Source organism: Cololabis saira, chromosome 16, assembly GCF_033807715.1.
Source record: "Cololabis saira isolate AMF1-May2022 chromosome 16, fColSai1.1, whole genome shotgun sequence".
Classification (NCBI taxonomy): domain Eukaryota; kingdom Metazoa; phylum Chordata; class Actinopteri; order Beloniformes; family Belonidae; genus Cololabis; species Cololabis saira.
In genome coordinates, this window is record NC_084602.1 from 9,288,126 (window position 1) to 9,313,131 (window position 25,006).

Sequence of the window (25,006 nt, forward strand, 5' to 3'; positions counted from 1 at the left end):
ATTCAGTATACCAAACTATGAAGCCAGTAAATTGTTATTTTGTTTCCACAAATGAGTTTTGAGGTGTCCAACAAAACAGCCTTGCTGTTGCCAGCCTGGTACCTGTTCCTACTCAGCCATGTCTTTGTCATGTATCCAGAATGTGGTTTTGCATTATCTAGTTGAAATATGAATCGATATCTTGAAGGCAGCATATATGTTCTAAACCCTCAGCGTGTGTTACTGTTTTGATGCTGTTGTCACCTTATGTTAATGGAAAATGAGCCCTCAAATATGACTCCTATAAGAAAGTTAGACTGTCCACAGAGAAATGCCTTCAAACTACTCCATTTAATTGTTTTCGTGACCCTGGCTGACTATTCTTAGAAACTGTTAAATTCTGATCTAATGACCGAACGACTTTGCGGAAAAATGTTTAATTGTCACTGTTTTGTATGAGAGAATATTTGTAAGTCTTGTAATTTGTTTAGAATCCACTTTCCATTCACTCACAATGAGCAGCTGATTTCTCCAAAATGGCTTGACTGCATCCGTCTTTGCAGTCGCTTAAAGTCAAAAAGCGACAAATCAAACTCAGTAGTTTCTACAACACACATGGAATGGGGAAGGGAGACACAGCTTCATCGTTTACTTTTCAGTTTCTCATTTAATGTCATCAAATCCAACTCTGGAGTGAAGAACTTTAGTTTCCCTCTCATGCCAGTAACCCTTGTCAGAATTCTATTTAAAGAAAATCTGATGGCGTGTTCAAAAATTGGAAGGAGGAAGCGATTTCATCAAAATTCACCAGAAGCATTTATTGTACAGAATACTTGATATCACGGGTCTAATACTGACTGATCATCAAATGAAATTAGAAAGCAAAAAGACCTCGATGCATGGCTGACGTAAACATTTATACTATAGGAGGAGGTCGTGGTTTACACTTTGCCGCTCTCATGGTTGGCTGGTTCTGGAGACTCGTCTCCCCGTCCAATCTGGTGCTGCCAGAAAAAGAGAAAAAAAACTACATCTGGAGACTCCGGAGGAGAAGAAACTCCAACCCCCAGCCTTTTGTCTTGGTCTCTCACATGACATTTGTTCCCAACACGTTTTCAACCAAGCGCAAGTAGAGAAAAACTTGACTACATGTATAATACAAAATGAAGATGGCAGATACACTAAATTATTTGAAAGATGAGGAATAATTATTCAGACATGAATATTGTATTTGACATGAAATATGAAAATCCATTGATCAATAACAAAATAAACCAAAGAAAATGGATGACATGAAAACTTGATGGCATGGAAAGTTAAATTTGTCCTGCCTGGTTCCAGATCTTACGATCAGCCCTCTGTGGTGCATAACATATCTATTCAGCACTTATTTTAGTTTTAATGCTAAGAAATAGAAACTGTTCAGTAAAATTCCTCCTCATCTGGCGCAGCCGTCTGCCAGTCGGGAGGTCGGTTGTTTGATTCCTGTTCCTTGTAATGATGGCGTGACATGTTTGGAAGACTCTCCAGGATAAGACCACTTCTCTCATGCAGTACAGCTTGTGTTTGCAAAGTTACATCAAAACACGCCACAAGAAATCTGGAAGGATATTCTTAGGAAAGATAAGATCAAAGTGGAGATGTTTAGTTTCAACTGTTCCTGACTTCTGGCTTCATTGCTCAATAATGTGTCATCATTGTGCCAACATAGAAAAGTAATGTAAATGGTAATTATGGTGTAAAACGAGGAAGGATTGACCTAGCTATATCTGGCAGGGTTTGTCAGCACTGAGGGTTCACACTGCTTCAGTTTGAAAGTAAAATTCATTTATTTGTAAATGTCCTGCCCTCGAGCTTCAGATCTTAAACGATGACGTTAGAATATGCATAGATAATATTACCAGTTTTATTTATCACCTTATAAAATCCGAATAAAAGAATAAAAATCACCTGCCAAACGAGAGGCTATTATTGATTTATTTTTGTGCAACAATGGACAAAGACATGTCACAACGTTGCATACACTTCAGAAGAATCATAGTTACTGTGGTGAGGATGTATTTAAAAGTTTAACCAGTTCATTTTAGGGCCTTGAAATACCTGACAGGAATGTCATCTAAAAGGCATGAATAGCTTGTTTGACGTACCTTGACATCATGTTTAGATCGGTGGTCTTCTCCCTGAAAAGTAGAATACTTTTGCAGAATACAGCACCATTAAAGCTCAAGGTGCAGCCAACTGTTATCATCATACTTATTCCCACAGATCTCGCCTTCTGCAAAATAGTGGGATGCATGCAATAAAAGAGGATACTAGGGACTCATACTACAAGTGACATATTTATTAGGAAATGCACATTATCAAAGGTCGACTTTTCAACTACAGTACATGATTGGCTATAGCTCGACCTTACAGTAACTGAGCTGCATATTCAGTGATACATCCAGAGAAGTAATTTTTCAGACATAAATGTAACCACTACCTCATTTCAACAATAACAAGATAGCAGATGACTCATCTTGCCTTGTTTAAATAAAGAAGCTTATAAAAGAAGACACCCTGGAGCCACTTGATTGTCTAACATGCATTATTTCCCTTGAATATCAGTCCAAACTAAAACAGTTCAGGTTCCAGAACGGTGCGTCCTTGTCCTTTGTTGGTTCTCACTCCATGTTTGCTTGGTGATTAATACTTTCCTAAAAACAGCTCCACATATGCAATATCTAATCCCCGGAATTGTTGCATTAGGCCATTTTAATATCCAAATGTTCCAGCCAATATCGGCATCAGTCAAAAAGAAAGTGAGAGATGGACAGTTTCATAGCGGTCGCTCCTTGATGTTGCTACAGAAGCTGTAAAAAAAGCCCCAGCTTGGGAAGAAACGGGGGCGTCGTTGGCTGGTGGAGGACAAACCTGCTCAACAGCAGGGAGGATCCTCAGACAGAGTCAAGGGGCTGCAGGGGGGCACCGCGCTCAGGGACCGGAAGGCGAAGATGGAGGGGTCAAACGTGTACCTGGACGGAGGACGACTGCTGGGGAGATTCTGTGGAGACATACACATAAAAACAGTGTTCATGGAGCTATTGGGGAGGTAGACCTGCTGTTGCTCGACTAATACTAATACTAATACCCCTCGAGACGGGAGGAGGAAGCTGCTAATACAGCCCCGAGTTGGTCCATCTGAATGCTAAAGGATATTACACACAGAAGTGTTTAAAAGCATGTAACATGAAACATGAAAAGCATGAAACAAAGCAGAATGGTTAATATGTTAAACCCAAATGTGACGTTGATGGTGCATTTTATTAAAAAAAAACAAAAAAGATGATGTCATGAAAGCGAGGAATTTCTGGCAAAGGCGAGCAAGTTTATTTTTATAGCACAATTCAACACTGCAAAAACTCAAAATCTTACCAGGAATATATTTCTAGTTAAAATGTCTAATTTTTAGTCAAAAAATCTCATTACACTTAAAACAAGAGTCATTACCAGAACAATAACTTATTTGACAATTTTCACCTGTTTCAAGTAAATTTTCACTTGAAATAAATAGAAAAATCTGCCAGTGGAACAAGATTTATCTTCTCATTACAAGCAAAACAATCTTGTTAGATTTTTCTATTTATTTTAAGTGAAAATCTACTTGAAACAGGTGAAAATTGTTGTTTTTTCCAGTGATGATCATTTTAAGTGTAATGAGATTTTTTGCCTAAAAATTTGACATTTTAACTAGAAATAAGACAAATATTCTTGTTAAGATTTTGAGTTTTTGCAGTGAACACAAGGTAATTCAAAGTGCTTTACATCAACATTAAAAGCGGCAAGACACAATTAAACAGTAAATAACAAATAAAATGATAAGAAAAGAGGTAAAATAATAAAAAGCACAAGTTGTTAAAGAGTAAGGGCAATAGAGTACCACAGGTACATCTCATTCTTACAATGGCAAGAATTACGTTTCTATACGGTCAAAACTTACAAAGACCAGGTCAAATACAGTATTACAAAAGTAATCTGTGCAGATTCGTGCGGTGAATTAAACCAATTTGACAATTCTACGTCACAATGCCTGCATTCAGGGCTTATCCATAACTTTGCATGGTTTTCAAAAATCATAAGTATTTAATGTAAGAGTACGCTTAAATAACAAATAAAATGAAAAAAATGATAAATAAAGAGGTAAAATAATAAAAAGCACAAGCTGTTAAAAGTAATGGTGGGGACGGCCACCCATAGGTAGTGTTTTCCTCACCTGGATCGTTAGTGCTAAGCCATGTCACCAGTCCACTTATTGTGTGTGTGTGTGTGTGTGTGGGCGTGTGAGTGTATGCACATGTGTATGAGTGTGAGTGAGGGTGTGTGTATGCGTGGGGGGTGGGGGGTGGGGTCGTATGGGATGTTTTAAATTGTACTTTTGATTGTTATTTTATTTTGTATGTAAAGCACCATGAGTTGCATTTACACTGCATGAGTTGGTGCTATATAAATAAATAAAGTTTAAAGTTTAAAGTTTAATGGCAGTAGAGTACAGCAGGTAAGTATTTAATTTAAGAGTACGCTTGAGTAAACAGTAATGTTTTTAGGGCTGATTTAAAGGATCTACAGTTGGAGCAGACCTCAGGTCTACAGGAAGTTTGTTCCACCGGTGAGGAGCAGAATAACTGAACGCTGATGAACCTTGCTTGGTTCTGGTTCTTGGGAACCACAACAAACCAGATCCAGATGAACCTCAGGGACTAAGTATATTCTCCCTTAGTGTCTTGGTTACAAATGAGTAGTGGCCAACAATTATTTAATTATATTAAAAGGTCTCTCTGAATGATCAAATTTTTTTCTCCCTCACTTTTGAGCAGGACCTGGCTCATAAGAGGTCCAGGTCCCCCCTTCATGATCCAGGTCCTGGTCCAGGTTTCTTCCTCCTAAAGGGGAGTTTTTCTTGCCACTGTTTGGTTTGAGGTTTTTCTCCCACTAGGGGAGTTTTTGCCCGTCATTGTTTATGTAATAATTGCTCGAGGGTCATGTTCTGGTCTCTGGAAGAGAAAAACATCTGTTTTAATAGACACTATATAAATAAAATTGAATTGAATTGAATAAACTGGCATATCAATCCAGTTTCTATGTGAAAATGTTGCTGCTCAGCTCCTGTTGGTATTAACACTGAGTAAATGTGCTGCACATCTGAGAGAAGCAATGTGGAAAATAACTATCACATCAGAAAATATTCACACAGATTTGGTTTCATTCTCACAGCAGGTTTAGTGATATAAATGCTTTTCCACTTGCAGAGACAAGTCTTGAAGCCCCCTTCTAAAATTAGCTCCAGTCCTTTTTCCTCCCCACAGGAAACAACGGGAAATGACTCTGTTGGCTCTGGCACTGAGGCAACACGTTCTCCAGAGGCTGCAGACGCTTGTGAGGATCTGCAGAGTTTATACGCTCTACTTTAACACGAGACAGCTGAATCACGCTAGTAGACGGGTCCCAGTCACATCAGTCCACACAGACCAAGTCCCATTTAGAGAGGCTAAAGGTGTTGCCCTGAACTCAGGAAACATCTTCAGGGATTCAGTCCTGACAACTGAGCTGCAGTAACTCCGCAACAATTCCCTAAGCCACTTAGAACGGCCTCAAGTACCGATGTTGATTTAAACAGGCCATACGTGAGACATGGCTAACGGTCCCGGAAGATGAAGCAGTAAACACGAAAGAAAGACGTGGACTCGGTTAAGATTTTTCCATATGGAGCTGCTGGTCCTGGGGTGGGGGGGGCAATAATTCAGCCTCGATCTGGAAGAGAAAGGCTTATTCACTTTCTTTGCAGGTTTTATTATTAATTAAATCCTCCTTGGGTATTTGGTTAGGCGGTAATTAGGATCAAAATTGGGTGATCTTGTCAGCGAGACACCCTTGATCAGGGCTGGGGATCCATTCAAATGTCAACAATCGATTCCGATTCTTAAGATTCAGAATTGATTATCAAGATTTGATTTGATTCCGATATTGATTTTGGTTAGTGTTATTAAAACTGTTTTTTTGAGCTGTTGCATGAATTATATGACTGTGTATTTATGCAACATATTAATACTAGTAACATATTGAGATTCAACAGCAAGTATTGGCAGCTAATGATGCTGTAAGGACCAATCACCTCAATTTTCTGATTCTGATTCAGATTCAGAGACATCGTGTGGGTCAGAATTATCAAACAGATCCAGGGCAGCAAACAGAGACGGATGAAATTGGTTTTTATTTTTTCCCACATTCCGTTTTAATTTTTTCCATTTTCAGTCTATTTCAGTTTTTAATTTTTGAGAATTTGGTTTTTAGCATTTTATGCAAATGTAACCCCAAGACAGTATATAAAGTATTGAAATATATACAATTTATGCAATTATAACTGAAAACTTTAATGTTTTCATACCTTTAGACATATTCAAGGGCAAAAACATGGCACCAGTTATTCTCGTGTCCAACAAAACATTCCTTTTTTGGGCATAAACAAAAAAATACCAAAAGTTGTAATGTAATGATGAAAAGAAATCGATCTTTAGAGATAGAAATCGATTTTTAGGAATTAATGTTTTAGAATCAGAAAATCGATTGTTTCAACACAGGTCTCCCCTTGAGAGTAAGTGGACGTGATCACCTCTGAAAACATCCTGATGACTAAAGTCAGACACGGTGCTTCTACAGAGACAGTAACCCATGTTTCAGGAATCTCGTGTTTCCACTTCTGCTTGTTGTGACTGGAGGATGTTGCAGGATTCATGAGGCCCTTTCAAACCAACTTGTTTATGTCAAACTTTAGAAGTAAATTTCAACACAAAGTGCAGGTGTAAAACCTCATCTGGACCGCAATGTGATCCAACGAGTCTGTATTTTTAGTCATGGGCTGTTTCCAAGAGTTGTTTCCAAGAGTCTAACCACGTTATTGATGGAAACAGGATCAACCAGTTTGAATGAAAACTAAGTTTAGTTTACATTCAGGAATACAAAGACAATGCTTGTCACAAACCCCTTCCTGTCCAAATATCCTTGATTCATTATTCCCCCCCGCCCCAACTACAGTTAAGCTTCCCGTTTTAGTCTACCCAGCAATTTAGCACATTTCCAGTCTATTCCCATGGATTCCCATCGAAGGTTTCTGACTATAGAACCCAATTTCTAAGTTTAAATTAAAGAGTTAAACTTGAGGGCACGTGGTGGGATCTGAACATGCAGAGAACGGGTAACCTGCACGGCGATGGTTTAAAGAGCTTAGTCCACATCTCCAGACATCAGCTGATCACACGGCTCCTCTTTTTCCAACCGTGTCCGACTTACAGAGTCATGTCTGTCATGTCTGTTCCAAACAGTTTACTGTTGTTCTATCAACTTCATGTATTTTACAATTACTTAACATGGAGGAGTTACTTGAGTTACCTGGCTCCAACTCATATTCAAATGTTTCCACTTTAGTTATCCATCTTACTTAAAACAATATCTGATTCCATATACATCCTCATATTCTCTCAGAAACACTCAGCAACCCTTCTTTTTCGTTCCTTTGACATTTAAAGAAATTGTCAGACGGGCTTCAAAGTTCAAAGCCCCATCAGATTGGAACAACCTACCCATCAATATAAGAGAACTCAAGTCATTACATCTCTTTAAAAACTCACTATTTTCCAATCTCAATAAACCATGTAGTTGTCTCTAGTGGTATTGCCTTCTCATTTGTGTCATTTTTTTTAAATACATAAAGTATTTATTTTTCATATAGTGTATATACACTGCAATTTGTCTTATTTCTAGTTAAAATGTCTCATTTTTAGTTAAAAAAAAAATCTCATTACACTTAAAACAAGACTCATCACTGGAAAAAAACAACAATTTTCACCTGTTTCAAGTAGATTTTCACTTAAAATAAGTAGAAAAATCTGCCAGTGGAACAAGACTTTTTTGCTTGTAATGAGAAGATAAATCTTGTCCCACTGGCAGATTTTTCTACTTATTTCGAGTGAATATTTACTTGAAACAGGTGAAAATTGTCAAATAACAAGTTATTTTTCTGGTAATGATTCTTGTTTTAAGTGTAATGAGATTTTTTGACTAAAAAATAGACATTTTAACTAGAAATAAGAGAAATATTCCTGGTAAGATTTTGAATTTTTGCAGTGATATGACAGTTACCGTTTTGTTAAAAAAAGAAAAAGTGAATCTACTCATCCAACTTAGAGAGAAAATGTCAGACATTAACATTTTTGTTTTGCACGCATTACAAATATCTTTACATAACACCCATGTAAACAAACACACAGACATTTCCTGCCCATAAAGGCATCATTTCCTATACCTCCCTCCATATCTCACGTCTGCTGCAGCAAACTCTCCTAGGCCTCAGCATCAGCCAGTAGGGCCAAATCTGTTTTCCAACTGCTTCCACATAAACTCTCCACTTCAAACACAGACAGACATAAAACCCCACCATCAACCTCCTTAACCTCTGCAACTGCTCCCATGCTTGAATACAGGCCTCTATCAGATCCAGTGTCTCCTCTGGTTTGTGGCCAGGAAACCAAGGGTTTGCAGATAAAGAGGGAGAGAGAGAGAGAGAGATGAGCGAGTACAGCACAGTATGGAGCTACACAAAGAGTAGAGAGAGTCAACACAAGCCTAGAAAATGGCTCAAAGACACTGTGTACTCATTTCAAGTCAAATCTATGAGCTGGAACAAATCCACAGCATGCAGATGTCACTGATGAGGACAACAACACAACCAGCTAGAACAGAGGAGAATGAGCAATACTTGTATGTTTCAATGGAGCTAAACAGATCGCAGCAAGCCAAGGCTATAAATGTAAAATGACTCCATCACTGGAAATACATCACAAGGGAAGTGCGTACACACCACCTCGTTTTCCTCCTCCGTTGCTCTACCTGTCATCCTTGAACTATTTCTTCACATATGTGTCCTCATCATACAAACTCAGATGCATCCACTGATCCCTGCAGCATATAAGGTGCTGCTACAGTTGGTGCATGTGTATACATTAGGGCTGGGGATCGATTCAAATATCAAGAATCGATCGATTCCGATTCTTAAGATTCAGAATCGATTATCAAGATTTGATTCGATTCGATTCCGATATTGATTTGGGTTAGTGTTATTAAAACTGTTTTTTGAGCTGTTGCATGAATTATATGACTGTAGTTATGCAAAATATTAATACTAGTATTATATTGAGATTAAACAGCAAGTATTGGCAGCTAATGATGCTGTAAGGACCAATCAGCTCCCAGAATGCTGATAGAACTGAAACAGAAACATCGTGTGGGTCAGAATTACCAAACAGATCCAGGGAGGAAACAGAGACGGATGAAATCAGTTTTATTTTTTCCCACATTCCGTTTTTATTTGTTCCATTTTCGGTCTATTTTGGTTTTTAATTTTTGAGCATTTGGTTTTTAGCATTTTTTGCAAATGTAACTTCAAGACAGTATATAAAGTAATGAAATATAGACAATTTATGCAATTATAACCTAACACTTTAATGTTTTCATACCTTTAAACATATTTAAAGGCAAAAACATGACACCAGTTATTCTCGTGTCCAACAAAACATTCCTTTTTTGGGGATAAACAAAAAAATAACCAAAAGTTGTAATGTAATGATGAAAAAATAAATACATAAATAAAAAAAAATAATTAAAAAAATCGATCTTTAGACATATGAATCGATTTTTAGGAATTAATATGAGAATCGATTTAGAATTGGGAAATCGATTTTTTCAACACAGGCCTAGTATACATAAGCAAGCGTGCTACAAGGTTCTACTCACACTATCCCACACAACATGATATTAACATCCCTTCTCTCATCACACTGTGCATCCTTCTGGAGAGCCCTGCTCCGTGCCAAGTCGCTGAGGCTCATTCCAGTCAAGTCTCCAGCAAGCTTTCCCTCAAATTAACCATCTTCATTAGTCAGTCAGAACATAAAAATAAATAATCATTTACAAAGCTATTTAGCACACTTCCAAGACCAGTCACGGCAAAGCAAAATGCTGGGTTATTAACAAATGCTTAGTGAGATGAAAGGAAACCAGAGCGTTTTTCTTCTTGGTTTTCTCTAAGTTAAGCATCGCTGCATTGCTCAGCTGTTCAAAAAGGTGCTATCAGATTTTTCCGGCCTCTCAGGTGTGGCTTTGCAGCGAGCAGGGCTTGGTGAACAAGTGCTGCAGCCAGATGCCGTCCCAGTATGCAATTGGATGAAGATCAAGGTGCTGGCAACGAGACGGGCCTGGCAGTTCACCGGGCAGCCCAGCAACGTTACCGCTGCTGTAACCGACACCCTGATGCTGGACAGCTGGCATGAGAGAGACCGTCTGTGTGCTGAGTCTCTTTATATTATCCTACTATTATCAATGTCTTTTCTACTTATGGAGATTTAAAAATGTCCAAACTAGTTACAGGGCACACAAAAAAACCTGACATCCAAGATTTAATTCACAAGTTAAAAAGATGATATGCATTAGTTAAAGAGGTGTTCTTCGTTCAAGAAGAGAGAAGAAAAACATTTATGGGACATCAGTTTCCGTGGTGCCAGCTTTAACACAACTAGAATACCTGGCAGGCAGCGAGTAGTATTGGTTGATCAAGTTTAGTACCCTTCCACTAAAAGACAGAAAAACCCCACAATGATCACTGAAATAACTTGAAACGGATTTCTATCAGTCTTTGTTTGCTAAATTCTGATTTATTATTCATTTAGATATAGTTTTTGAACTGTGGTTCAACTGAAAACACCTAAAACTAATAAAACTTGACAAAAATGATGGGATCCTCAACTTATTGTTGTGTTGGACAACCTTTTGAGGCAATCAAGCAATGTCTGTACTTCTCAATATATATATAGCAAAGGTTTTACTGATTTGTAACATTGACTTTTTAGGGTATTATAATACATGATACATTTATATCACACTTTTCCGTACAATGTTAGAAAGTGCTTAACATAGCAGCAGAGATCTTAAGCAAAGAGACACAACACAAAAAATGTATTCTAGTCTAATTCCCATCAAAGAAGGTCTTGGCTGCAGGAACCAGCAGCAAACAATATGTAATATATTCATCAGAGGATACTAAAGACTCTTCAAAAAAGGAACATTTTAAGGAGAGGTATAATAATATCTTAGATGTGATGCATTTGATCCTCATCTCCCTTTGTGATCTGGGGATTGTTAGAGGGAGCTCGGTGGTCTGGAGGGAACACACCAGGTCTACAAATCTCAGATTTAAGGCAGAGCAAGACCATGAAATGCTTTGAACGTGATCAGTAGGATTTTGAAATCAGTATTAAGTTCAACAGGAAGCCAGTGAAGGGAAGCAAGTACAGAGGAGATGTGATCATACTTTCTCTTTACCAGTAATAAGTAATGCTGCAGCATTTTGAATTAGTTGGTGACAACTGAGGGAGCCCTGAGTGATGCCTAAATGCAATGATTATATATATATGGATTAGATAAATTAGACTTCATCTAATCCATATATTACTCCTCTCTAAACAGAATGTGGTCGTGCCGAACACAGCAGCAGAAAGTTGACATTCAACATGATCATTGATTAACAATTAACAATCAAAATTAAGGTACTTAGATCATATATAAATATAATAGAACCATTATAAAATATAAGTGTACATTTAAAACCTACAGCCATTGTTGGTTGGAATAGTTCAATACTGTACAACAGACAAACATTACTTGACGTGTTACTCAAAACAACCCGTAGGGCTGGAAAGGGCTGCTATTTCATCTCATTTCTATTGCCAGAACATTTTGTTTCTGTATCAACAATAAAACAATTTTCAGAAGATTTTATTTTCAACTTTTCTGAAGATGATTTGCTGGTTAAAAACCAAACAATGGTGTGCCAGGAGTTCTTTATTTTGCTTCAGCTGGCACTAATCTTCTCAGTGTGAGCTTTGGTGTCTCTCCAGATAGGAAACTAGCGTTGAATCCAACACTTATGGTTTTAACAGAACCTTCAAATTATGTGCCTCAAACTGACAAAATATTTTATGTGCTTGCGGTTAAGAAATAAAAAAAAGAGTAAGAACTCACTCGGATCTTCATTGTCCGTGTTTTTCCTCCGCAGTTCTTTTTCAGCAGCATTTTCTGTGGAGAGCAAGAATCCTGGATGTCAGTTGTAGAAGTAAAAACAGACTTTCAGCTTTAAACACTGAGCTTTTCTCTGACACTTAAAATACGGAAACCTGTAGCTGTATTCTTGTAATTCTGTCCCCTCGCTCACCTTATTAGGTTCACCTGATATAAACCTGGAGTTCCCAATTAAGCAGCTGATGAGCCTATATATCATTAACAGTAAACTTTGAACTGTAAAACCCTGTAGTGTACTCATTTGTGTGTATGTGTTAAGGATGTTCCAGATATGTAATTACATAACCTTGTTTCCAGAACAGTGGGGGGTTTTTGCAAATTACAACAAAGAACTTAAATCTGTAATTTATCAATAAGTTTGAAGCTTTTCTTTTTTTAAACAAACACATGTAAAAAACTAACAATGTTTTCACTCTTCATTGATCAAATTCAGAGTACTTAGACGGTATAAATAGAATCAGAATATAACTTATAACAGAATATATTGCCGGAAAAACAACTTTTTTAAAAAGCTGATAAAGAGGCATGTTCACCAGTGTGTTGCGTCATGCTCTCTTTTAATTACACTTGTCAATGATTTGGGAACAACCCGCACTGATGTTTGGCAAGATGACTGTATCTGTTGTTTTTGAATACAATTCTTAAGCTGCTCAATAATCTGTGTTGACAAACCGTGTTTATAGGACGATTTGTCCCTGCAAAACCCAATATGCATTTTTGGGGTTGAGCTCCAGCAGAGCCCACTGACCCTGTGTGGGAATAAGTGGGTGTAGATAATGGATGGATGGATGGATGGATGGATGGATGGATGGATGGATGGATGGATGGATGGATGGATGGATGGATGGATGGATGGATGGATGGATGGATGGATGGATGGATGGATGGATGGATGGATGGATGGATGGATGGATGGATGGATGGATGGATGGATGGATGGATGGATATAGTCAGTCTTTCTCATCTTCAACACATAGATTTGACACCTGCTTTTACCAAAACCCAACTGACATATTGACTTATCTAACTACAGAACAAGCTGCCACAGCCTTCCTCCCATGTGAGATCAGCTTCTGCACAGAGAATGGTGGTGTTTCTACTCAATGTTGATTAGGGATGGGAATTGATAAGACTTTTACTATTCCAAATCCATTTTTGATTCTGCTTCACGATTCGGTTCTTTATCGATTCCCTTAAGCTGGGCATACACTGTGCGATATTTTAAATCGTTTGATTCAGCCCCATCTCACACTGCACGACTAGATCGCGGAGTTCAAAAGTTCACAGCCCACGATTTATGGTCTCACACTGTCCGACCCGATGCTCACACTATACGTTCAGAATCCTCACGTCGGACCTACTGTACTGTAAGTCGAGGCCGGTTTTGGGGCAGGGGTGGGCTGTTCCAACCCAAACGTGCGTCCTGCCCACCCGATCAAAGGTTATGGGGATCCTTTATTTTTTTATAATTTTATATATATATATATATATATATATATATATACATATATTTATATATATATATATATAAAAAAAAAAAATCACGAAATATCTGTACCGTTTCTGATTGGGTGGGCACTGCGCATCATTTTTAGACACAACAATGAATGCATACCGCAAAAGTTGTGTCTCGGCGGAGGGACCTGACGTCCCAGCAAAATTAGAAGAGAAAAAAAAGGTGTTCCGAACAGCAGACAGCGCCCACACTAAAGGCTGATTTATGGTTCCGCGTTACAACAACGCAGAGCCTACGGCGCAGGGTACGCGGCGACCCGCACCGTACGTGGAAATACGGTCTTTTTTTGCTATTAAAACATGATTTGTAATGTGAATTTGCAACACTTAAACTGCAAATAATAGTTCTTGACGTGACATCAGAGATTGCGCATGCTCTCTGTGAAAGGATGAGGCAAATCGGGTCGTAGCTGCTTCAACTAGGTGATTCCTTCACGAGGAGCGACCAGGATTTCAAATCTCTCGTCGTTACCCCACGTACACTGCACGAGGCACGAGTAACGATTAGGTCGAAATCGGGCCCGATCAAAAAAAAGTTGCACAACTGGAAAATCGTCTCAAAACGAGCCGATAATCGCACAGTGTATGCCCGGCTTTATCAATTCTCATTTGAAAAGAAGGGACAACAATGAAGCAAATGTTGCTAATATGATAGACTGTGTTCATTAGTTAATTAGTTACCTGCACTATTATTAGCCAAGAACACCCTAACGTTGCTGCTGTTGCTGCCGGGTTAATAATTACTGTTAATGTTTTTGTATGTTGGTGGTAATTCCTCCCTTTGACTAAATATTCACTTGGCAAGTATTGCAAGTTTCCCTGTTGTCATCTTTTTTACTGAAATGTAACCAGACTTTCGGGGGTTTGTATATCTCGGGCGCCATGTTTACTGCTGGCTTACGCACGTTACGCAACGTGCGTGATGATGTCATTCGTGCCCATCGCAATCGATAAGGGAATCGTTTGCAAAATTTGGAAACGATTCCAAGGAACTGAAACATTGGGAACCGGTTCTGAACAAGAACCGGTTCTTAATTCATATATTCTCAAAAGACATTTCTGTCATGCAGCAGCAGACTGTTGAGTAAAAATGGACTGCCAAATGATTGGATGCCGTACTACCTGAGGGCTCAAGCACATAAAATTGATCTAAATTCTTAGAAATTTTGCACTGTTTTTAACTTCCTTTTTTATTTATTCATTTTAATAATTGATAATAAGCTGGTGCAGTCTAGCAAAAAGGTACAGTTCTCAACCCCAAAATCCCCTCTCACCTGTCACTAATTAATCTGCTGTTCGATAACATTGTTACTTATACTTATATGTTAACCTTTCTGTCTTTGTTAGCTTCTTTCCAAACTTATTTTTAAAGTCTTTAAAGTTTCGAACATCAAATTATAGATTTGTTTACATTTTCTAAATACAAAGATTATACAAAGGTTATGAAATACAAAATCATTTACTCTGTACTTATTTTCATTCCATTAAGATTGAAATATTATGAAACAAAAATCACAGATTTAAGTATTTGCTTCTTTTTACCCCATTGCAAATGGGGTCTGAATATTCATCCATCTATCATATGATGTAAAGCTCTCAGTATGATCCAGGAAGTGAGGCAAATCAACTGTCTACCATTCAGTGGCTCCACTGGAATCTTATGCAATATCCTGTCTCCCACTCCCCTCTTTGTTCACGTAGCTCTGCTATTCGAAGGAAAAAAGAAAAAGAGCATGGTGGGGGTGGAGGGACCACACAATCATCAATTTGTTTCAAACTGGGGAGGAAGCTTGTAAGGAGCACTGACAAAAATGGAAACACAACCCTCCTGTTGTCATGTGGGAGAAAGCTGCTGAGCACTTGCCCTCACGCTCACCTCCTGCCAACCCTTATCTCTCAGCCATCGGTGCTGCTAGAGTCTTTGAGAGCAAAAAAACTGATCAGTGCCATCGGAATCAGCCTCTCTGTGCAATGCAAACTTTCAAATAGTCCTGAATTATCTCACTGAATGTCATAATGAAGGCAAAAATACTCTTGACCTTCTGTTGTCATCCTTCTGTCATCCTACACACACGCGCACACACACGCACACGCACACACACACACACACACCTAGAACAGGCTCCAACTTGCAAAGTACATTTTCCTTTCTTTTCTGTCTGTTGTGGTTTTTCATGTAGAACTAAACTTAGATCTTAAAGTTTTTGTGTGCATGTGATGGTTGGACATTTGCTGTTCGTTCTGTCTTTGTTTTGACAACTTGTACAGATTAGCTCCAAAAAGCTGCTTTACAAGTCAAGTTGCTTTATCTGAGCTAATCCAAAGTGAAGGGTTTAAATACTGTTTACGTGTTGATTTTTATACGTTAAAGCTTACAGTTACTTATACTGAGACAGCACATCAGCCAACCTAGACGACCGTTCATTATGGCTCTGCTGTTAAAAACTAAGCCACTCAAAACTCTCTTTTTTTAATACACCTTTCAATCTGCCAACCTCTGTTGTTTTGATTATCAACACAACCTCATTTGAACTTCTCCTGCTGTGTTTAAACTAAAAATATGCAAATAAGATATTCACTTAAAAGGGGCTTGAGGCTCCTTTTAAGAAATGAGACTCTCTAGCGCCACCCTTCACCACGACGGCCGTCGGGGGTACTGCAGCCAAGAGCAAAGCCGGCACGGGAGAACGGGGAGAACGTACATGCAGCATCATGTGACGTCACATCCACAGGACAGCGCGGGAAATTCGGCCCCCGAATTGCAGCACATTTTGCAGCACACAGCCTGTTCAAGGCAAAGGAGAGATACACTAGAGGGCTCATTCTTTTGGGTTTGGAACGCTTCATCTGACATTATTACTAGAAAACTTAAAATGTATACAAATTTTTTTCATAAATCCTGCCTCACTCCTGCCTCATGCTCCTTTAAATAGGTTTAAATAAATAAACTGGGAAACTGTTTTGGGGAAGCATTTAGGACCAAAGGGCCTTTAATTGAACATGACTGTTTTGCATGAGCGGCTTTATTTCACAGGGCGTGTAATAGATATTTAGCATAAAAATACAGGGTTTCAGCTTAAGATCTTATCGTGTTTGTGTAGGTGGGTACAGTACAGCTGTTGTAAATATGTGAAGTATGCATGCTGGTGAGCGAGAGAAAAACAACAGACACCTTGCTGGAAACCTGGTCCATTCCTCCTGACAGAACTGCTGGAGCTGAGTCCAGTTTGTGTGTCTTGCCTTTTCAATGGCACCCACAAATTTTCTATAGGAGGTCTAATATCTTCTAATATATTCACTTGTTGTCCTTTAACCACTTGACAACTAACGTGTCAACATGTTTGTCGATTTGTAAGATTAACTTATGCACAAGTTTTAACTTCTGGCTGGTGTCTAAAGATGTTCTGTGAACATCTTTAGAATATCTGTGGCCTGCAAAAATGAGGATCATTGTCCCTTTCTGCAACTACAAACTATAATCTAGCTGTTTTTGTGCTCCGGGGCTGTCTATACTTGAGTTGTCTGCACAGGTGAACATGGGCCCTTTAGGAATCAGCAGATTATAGTTCATAGTATGAATGGTTAAATACATTTGAAAGTAATTATTTGAATATTCTGTATTGTCCCAACTTTTTCAAATTTAGGGTTGTACTTCTAAAATGACAAGCATCTATCACACCAACTGTTGCTCTTCTAAGGAAATCAAACGGATTAACGGCAACCTCATTAGTGATTGGGATTTGCATGAGATTACCAGAGACAAAAAGAAAAAAAACTCACTGACCCTCTAACACATTTATTCAAGATCATTATAAGACTCATAAATATACAACTAACTCTATCAGCTCTCACCGATGCTCTGCAGCTGAGCTGCAGCTGGACTTGTTCCATTGTCCTTCCAATTAAAGAAAACAAGTCAACAAGTAAAAATAAACTGTAAAATGTAAATATATCTGCGTTTGCAATCCCTCCACACATTTCTGTTTTTACACTTTTTTTTTTTTTTTTTTTTTTTAAATTGTATTTTTAGCACAGCATTCTTTTTTTGCATCGGTTCAGGAGTGAATCTGTGAAGGTTGCAAGTTTCGGCAGGGAGCCAAGGCCAACACTTTTCAGCTAAAGGGTTAATAGGAGACTTGGGTTTGTTCATTACCTCTGCAGGCCCCCTTTTGTATTCCCCTGCAGAACCTCCCCTTCCACTCCACTGAGTGTGCACACACATGCAGATGCACAGGGAGGGATAGAGCAAAAAGCAGGCTCACAGCTGAGACCGTGTTCACCAGCAGAGACAAACAGACAGGCGGGACGATGGATGTGCTCACATATCAAATAAACACGCACACACTGCACCCCTTTTTTTCTTTTTACCCTTCTTATTGCTTTTCGTCATCTCTCATCATCTGTTCTTTCCCTCTAAAAACCTCATGGACATATGGACACTGCAGCCTGCCGTTCCCCCTCATGAGCGTGTGCACACTCACACTGACACGAACGCAAACACCCTTTCCTTTCCACAGCGTGGGCCAAGTCTATTGGATTTTAATGATTAAGTGGGCCAGCTTCTCCATGACTCATTAGTTGCTGTTGTCTTTCTGTTGTTTATTTAATCCTTTCCTTCAGCCTCCACCTCTCTGTCATTTTCTCTTGCTCACCAGCCTTTATGAAAGATGGGGGTGGACATCTGCCATGCGTGGCCCCCACTCCTCCATCCCTCTCCAGCCAGACCACCGTAGTGGCAGGCGCCCGGCTAAGGCAATGAAAGACTATGTTTGCTTGTATGAGCGCATTTTGTGTTTGACTTTGGAAAAAAAGTCTTTTTACACTATTTTCTTTGAACACAATTCATCCAAAATGTGGTTCTCTTATCCAGGTTACACCACCAGCTATAAGTAGAGCAGAATCTTTGAGAGACAATTCTAGCAATAATAATTGATAAGAATTACATCACAGAAAATGTGAATTAATATCCAATTTGCACTAGTAATAGTACATTTGCAAAGGTACTAATTTAATATAACTGCGCCAAAACAAAACCTGAACATTTGCTTAAATTCAAGCCACAAGTGTCTTCTTCTACGGAAGAGTATTAGGGCCATGCAGGAGGAAAAACATTTGAGAGGCGAAGATTCTTTTTCTTTATTGTGCACTTCGAGAAAAAAGTCAAAATGTTGAGCAAAAAGTCGAAATGTCGAGAATAATGTTGAAATACAATTTCAAGAATAAAGTCGAAGTTTCGCCTTTTGTCTCAACATTTCAACTTTATTCACGAAATTTTGACTTTTTACTCAACATTTCGACTTTTTTCTCGAAATTATACTTCTACATTAATCTCGACATTTCGACTTTTTTCTCGAAATTATACTTCTACATTAATCTCGACATTTCGACTTTTTTTCTCGACATATCGACTTTTTTCTCGAAGTGCATAATGAAAAAAAAATCTTCCTCCTCTAAAATATTATTTTTATTTTTATCCTGCCTGGCCCTAATACTTTTCCGTACTTCTTCACCTCAAAGCTTCTTGAGTTTTATTTGGACTTGCATTAGCTGCAGACATGTTACAATCATTTTGTTTCAAAATGATCCTCAAGCAAATGAATATGTGACACAAGTCCTGTTTCCCATGAGCCAAAAAGTATTGTAGGGTGAACCATAACAATTGTATGTGCTCAAGGGATGTAATGGTTTTCTAAGGAAGAGTATTAGGGCCAGGCAGGAGAAAAATAAAAATAATATTTTAGAGGAGGAAGATTTTTTTTTCATTATGCACTTCGAGAAAAAAGTCAAAATGTCGAGACTAATGTTGAAGTACAATTTCGTGAATAAAGTTGAAATGTTGAGAAAAAAGGCGAAATTTCGACTTTATTCACGAAACTTCGACTTTATTCTTGAAATTGTATTTCAACATTAATCTCGACATTTCGACTTTTTTCTAAAAATTGTATTTCGACATTAATCTCAACATTTTGACTTTTTTCTCGACATTTCGACTTTTTTCTCAAATACAATAAAGAAAATCTTCCCCTCTCAAATATTTGTTCTCATGCATGGCCCCACTCTTCCGGAGTTTTCTGACTCTTATCTTGCCCTGTGATCTATATGTACGTACAGTACAGACCAAAAGTTTGGACACACTTCCCCATTTGTTTGAATGAGAAGGTGTGTCCAAACTTTTGGTCTGTACTGTATATACATATATAGGTTGATGTAATTTTATAGTTAAGAAGAATACCAACTTTTAACTTTGAGTACTAACCTGTTGCATTTTTTCAAGGTCTAGACTGGGTCTCCCCGGCTCTCCACCGTAACTGTGGCGACACTTCCTGTAAGGTGCTGACTGGTCAAAGTGGGTCAGAATGATGGGCCGTGTGACAGGCTTCACCACCTGCAGCTGAAATCTCACTGGCGGCGGCTTGAGGCTACGCGGTGGGCTGGAACTGAAGAGTACAGGGCTGGGAGTGGCAGCCAGGCAAATCCCAGGCTCCCCCAGCGGCCTGGTGGACGCCGGCGGGGACCGGCAGCCACAGAGGTCCCGCACCTCCTCGTCGCTGGAGGCGCTGCTGTGGTGGTCACTGTGGCGCTGGGGGAGCGCTGACACCCACTTTCTGTTTTCACCACAAATAATTCGCTCAAGTTCTTCCTCCGAGGAGTGACGATCCAGATTGGCATCTAAAAGAAGGCGGAGGCGTCGTAACCGGGCCGGAGAGAGGGGACCCTGGTTGTGTTGCTGATTGGTGGCCAAGGGGGTGAGGGTGCAATTTCTCCGTCTCTCTAAAGGAGTTGATGGGCAGGAAATGTCAAAAGAGAACATCAAAACATTGTTAAAAACTGTGAAAATACTAAATGTGGCAAAGAAAAGTAACTTCAAACATGTACCGTATTTTCTGGACTATAAGCCATATAAGCATATAAGCCGCATCCGCTCTATTTTAAAAAAAATAGATATTTATGTTGTTAGATTATATATTTACTACATGTACAGAACTGTAAATGATGTACATGTTTGTACCTAAATAGATCCTTTCCTAACAGCATCTTTTAACACAGCAGCAACTTTGCTGATTAAAACGGGACAGAAACAAGAGAAAATAACCGGTATTTATTTATCTGTTTGAAATCTGCTTCTACCTACTTCTATCTGCTAAAGAACTAGTAGCGTATTCTTCTTTGCATTTATTTTGTCATAGTTTTGATTCTAATTCCGGTTAGAGCGCCCCGAGCGGTGGAAGAAAAATCCACAGAATAGCCGCACCTTTGTATAAGTCGCATGGTTCAAAACCTATGAAAAAGTAGCGGCTTATAATCCAGAAAATACGGTAGTTGGAATATGTGTTTGAATATTTATTTAGTCAAAAATAAATAAGTAGGTAGTACAGGGCACATACCTCTGTCGATCTGTGCAAGCTCCTGGTTCTCGCCTTCGGAGTCGTCACTCTCCGCTCCCTCTCCACTCCCATGGTAAGAAATCTGGAGAAAGGATTCAACTTGAACTTCAGGATGATTGCCATGGTACATTTCTCCCTCACCTTCTGACTACTTTTCTTATTTAACTATGACTTCATTCTATCTAAGCAAGTAGCTCAGATTGTTTCAAGTTTGAAAGAATTTAGAATCAAGTTGCAGGAACGTGTGAAGATGTGGTGTTAAGCAATGTCACCTCACTGCAAGAAGGTTCCTGGTTCTAATCTCTACTGGGATATTAGAACCACAGTGCCATTGTGTCTGTGTCTCTCCTTTCTCTGTTCTTCATTCTCTCTGTCTGTTTTCTCTTTTCCTGCTCTGCTCAGCATGTCTCCGGCAGGAGGTTCCTCCCTTATGATCCAGGTCCTGCTCCAGGTTTCTTCCCTCCTAAAGGGGAGTTTTTCTTACCACTGTTTGGTTTAAGGTTTTTCTCCCACTAGGGGAGTTTTTACCTGCCATTTTTAATGTAATAATTGCTCGGGGGTCATGTTCTGGTCTCTGGAAAGAACCTAGAGACAACTTCTGTTGTAATAGACGCTATATAAATAAAATACAATTGAATTGAAATTGAATTGTATATTTGTCTGATGTGATCTATGTCCGTATCCCTGGGGCGGTTTCCTCTGGGTACTCTTCCTCCCACAGTCTAAAAACATTCTTGATGGACTGATTGGTCATTTTTAATTATCTGTGTGAGTGCAGATTGTTGTTTGTCTCTGTACGGCCCTGTGATGGGCTGGTGACCTCTCCAGAATGCATCCCTCCTACTGTCCTGTGACAGTTGGGAAGAGATCCAGCCCCTGCATAACATGAACAAGATGAAGCCAGTATAAAACACAGCTGGTTTGGTGGCAGAGAAGACCTGAAGACCTAATCTTAAGAAGTCAATTTGCCTTCTAAACCCACAAGATGACCTGAAGATCCACCATATGCCTTGGCAGAGATTTAACTTAAGAAAAGTAATAACTACTTTATAATTATAAAATGGTTCTCCTCACATGTAAGGGGGGTTTTAGATAAGCAGGGGTACAATACAGTTTTATGAGGCCTGGGTAATGTGTCCATTACCAGAAACGGCCCCAAAACAAGAATTGTTGTGGGGCAATTCTCGGTATCCATCCTTCTCAGAACCCAAGAGAAGTCACTACTCTTTCTTCACTCTGCTCTCCACTTTCCCTGTATGTGTACCATGTATGTATGTGCCATGATTGCTGTTATTAACTTTGGCCCTGTTTACACAAGTTTTTTTTTTTTTGTATTCTTATCGTGAGAGATCTGATCACAAGTGTATGTCTTGAACCGTGACTGTTCACACCTGCCGCTAATACGTGTCTCCACAAGCATCTGGAGCAGAAACTTGTTATCAGATCTCACTCCTCCACCCTACAAGCAAACAGGTACATTCTGTTTACGTAGGAAGACTGAATGTGTTAATGATTTCTTTATGGTGGTGGGGGGACAGTAATGCATGAAGCTGCACCTGATTCCGAGCACATAGACAAAGAGCCCCCTTTCTGTCTGATCAATTTTTGAAATTATAATTATCATCTTCACTCGGGGTGGGTTAAAAATATCGATATAATCGATATTTTATCGATATGCATATGTAGGAACGATTATTGATACATAAATTGCCAGGGTTACCAGAGGGACAGCCAGAGGAGACTGCAAAATCCCCTTTAGAAAGAGCGCATTTGGGCAATCAGTTTTCTCTTATAAAACAGCACCTAAGTGGAATAACATCCCACAGAACATTAGAGAGTCCATTTCATACAACGTCTTCAAATATAATCTTAGGAATTGGTTGATCGATAATCAAAGATGTGAACATTGATGTGTATACTATCGATGTGGGGATGAACTGTGTATATTGTAAGGGTTGAATTATATATGTTATATGTTATTGCTGATGTGTTTGTACTTGTGTTTTAATCTTTTTTACTAGGTACTAGCCTATTATTTCTGGCAGGGGGACTGCCAATGTAAACTAGCCTTTTGGCTACAATTGGGTACATTTACATTTTATTTTATAAAATGTTTCTTAATGTACGTTGTCCCTCTCTAACAAATAAAAATAAACTGATAAAAAAAAAAACTGAAACTGAAACTGATAAATCCAAGTATCGATTTAAAAAAATATATATTATTTTTTAATCCCAATTTTTTCCCCCATTGTATCCCCCAGTGCTCCTCCCTAAGTCAGTCCTGGGCATTGCCATCGTCTACCAACCCCGGGAGGCCCTGCACTGAGCTCAGGTCTCCTCCTTACTTGAGGACCGAACAGGCTGCTTCTTTTCACCAGTCAGGGTGGGGTCTCTCTGGCCGGATGTAGCGCATGGAAGAATCACTTTATTCCGTTATTGTAACTAGAATATCAAATCGTATCGGAAATCGTATCGTCTTGGGACCTAGTGTATCGGAATCTTATCATATCAGGAGGTCAGTGATGATACCCAGCCATTTAAAAAAAATCAAAATTGTAAACACTGGTAATATCAGTGATAGTCCATTAAGACCTCAGAAGACGGTGTCAGCTTGTGGGGGAAAAAATGTGTTTTCTCTGAAATGTCTATGAAATAGTATCTGAGTAGTTTCTTCTGACCTTGGTTTTAAGCTTAAGTAATTCCTAAACACCACCATGACAAGGGAAAGATAAAAAGTGTTTTCAACTTTGGCTATACCAATTTTTGACAGTTTATGACAGTGAAACCTCATAGAACCCATGAGATATGTTTAACAATGATAATTTTGGCAAAATGAGTTGCAGAGGCAGATTTATGATCATTCTATGTTCCACAATAGCTCGGTGACAGTCCCCCCCACCTCTGTCATGACCCCTCCTCTCTAGGGCTTGGGACAAGGATGGTCATAAAGGATGCTGGTAGCAATAAACCGGGATGATAGGAAATAATAATTATTAGGGCCCGAGCACCTTCAGTGCGAAGGCCCTATTGTATCTGTAGGAATTTTTTTTTTCTTTTTCTTTTTCTTTTTCTTTTTCTTCTGACGAAAGGAGAGCCTTTTTGCCCCCCTAAACGTGCCCAAATTTTGCATGCAAGTCAGGCCTGGCGAAAAATTTGATATTTAATGGTTTACATTAATGGGCGTGGCAAAATGGCTCAACAGCGCCCCCCGGAAAACTTTGTGACTCAAGCCCCACAATACGGTTTGACGTACATGCACGAAAATCGCTACACACCTGTATCAGTACACAACTTAAAGAAAAGTCTCTTGGCGACATGGCCGAAACCGAACAGGAAGTCAGCCATTTTGAATTAATCGTGTCACTTTGGCGCAATTTATGCCATTCCTTCGGCAGTTAATAAGGCCCGAACCGTAACGTGCACCCAGGTGTGATATACATCAAAATGTGCGTCTCCATCCTGCGACAACACGCATTACTTTTCTCTTTCAAAAGCGTTACCGTGGCGACGCTAGACGCCAAAAAGCGCGCCCACCCTTCATCTGGTTGGTTCAGACAGAAAAAACTTTGCGCCTCAAGCCCCAGAATACGGTTTGACGTACATGAACGAAAATCGGTACACACCTGTACCATGTCGCAACTTAAAGAAAAGTCTCTTGGCGCCTTGGCCGAAACCGAACAGGGAGTCGGCCATTTTGAACATTCTGAATTAATCGCATAATTTTCGAGCAATATGAGCCATTCCTTCGAGAGTTAATACGGCCCGAACCGTAACGTGCACCCAGGTGTGTTATACATCAAAATGTGCGTCTCCATCCTGCGACTACGCGCATTACTTTTCTCTTTCAAAAGTGTTACCGTGGCGACGCTAGACGCCAAAAAGTGTGCCCCCCTTCATCTGATTGGTCCATATTTGATATTTCTCCAAAAGTCACCAAATTTTGCACGCAAGCCAGGCCTGGCGAT

The 25,006-nt window shown here is 39.2% G+C and overlaps 1 protein-coding gene across 1 annotated transcript in view; it reads right to left on the minus strand.

Moving 5' to 3' along the window:
• Window positions 1–2,305: 2,305 nt before the first annotated feature.
• si:dkey-16j16.4 (uncharacterized) overlaps window positions 2,306–25,006 on the minus strand; it is a 35,853-nt gene continuing 13,152 nt past the window's right edge. Inside the window, exons 2-5 of the mRNA XM_061743574.1 lie at window positions 21,042–21,123; window positions 19,913–20,427; window positions 12,085–12,138; window positions 2,306–3,022 (exon numbers count right to left, since the gene is read on the minus strand). Coding sequence (XP_061599558.1) covers window positions 2,897–3,022; window positions 12,085–12,138; window positions 19,913–20,427; window positions 21,042–21,123 — 777 coding nt within the window. The 3' untranslated portion in view covers window positions 2,306–2,896. The remainder of the gene's footprint in view (window positions 3,023–12,084; window positions 12,139–19,912; window positions 20,428–21,041; window positions 21,124–25,006) is intronic.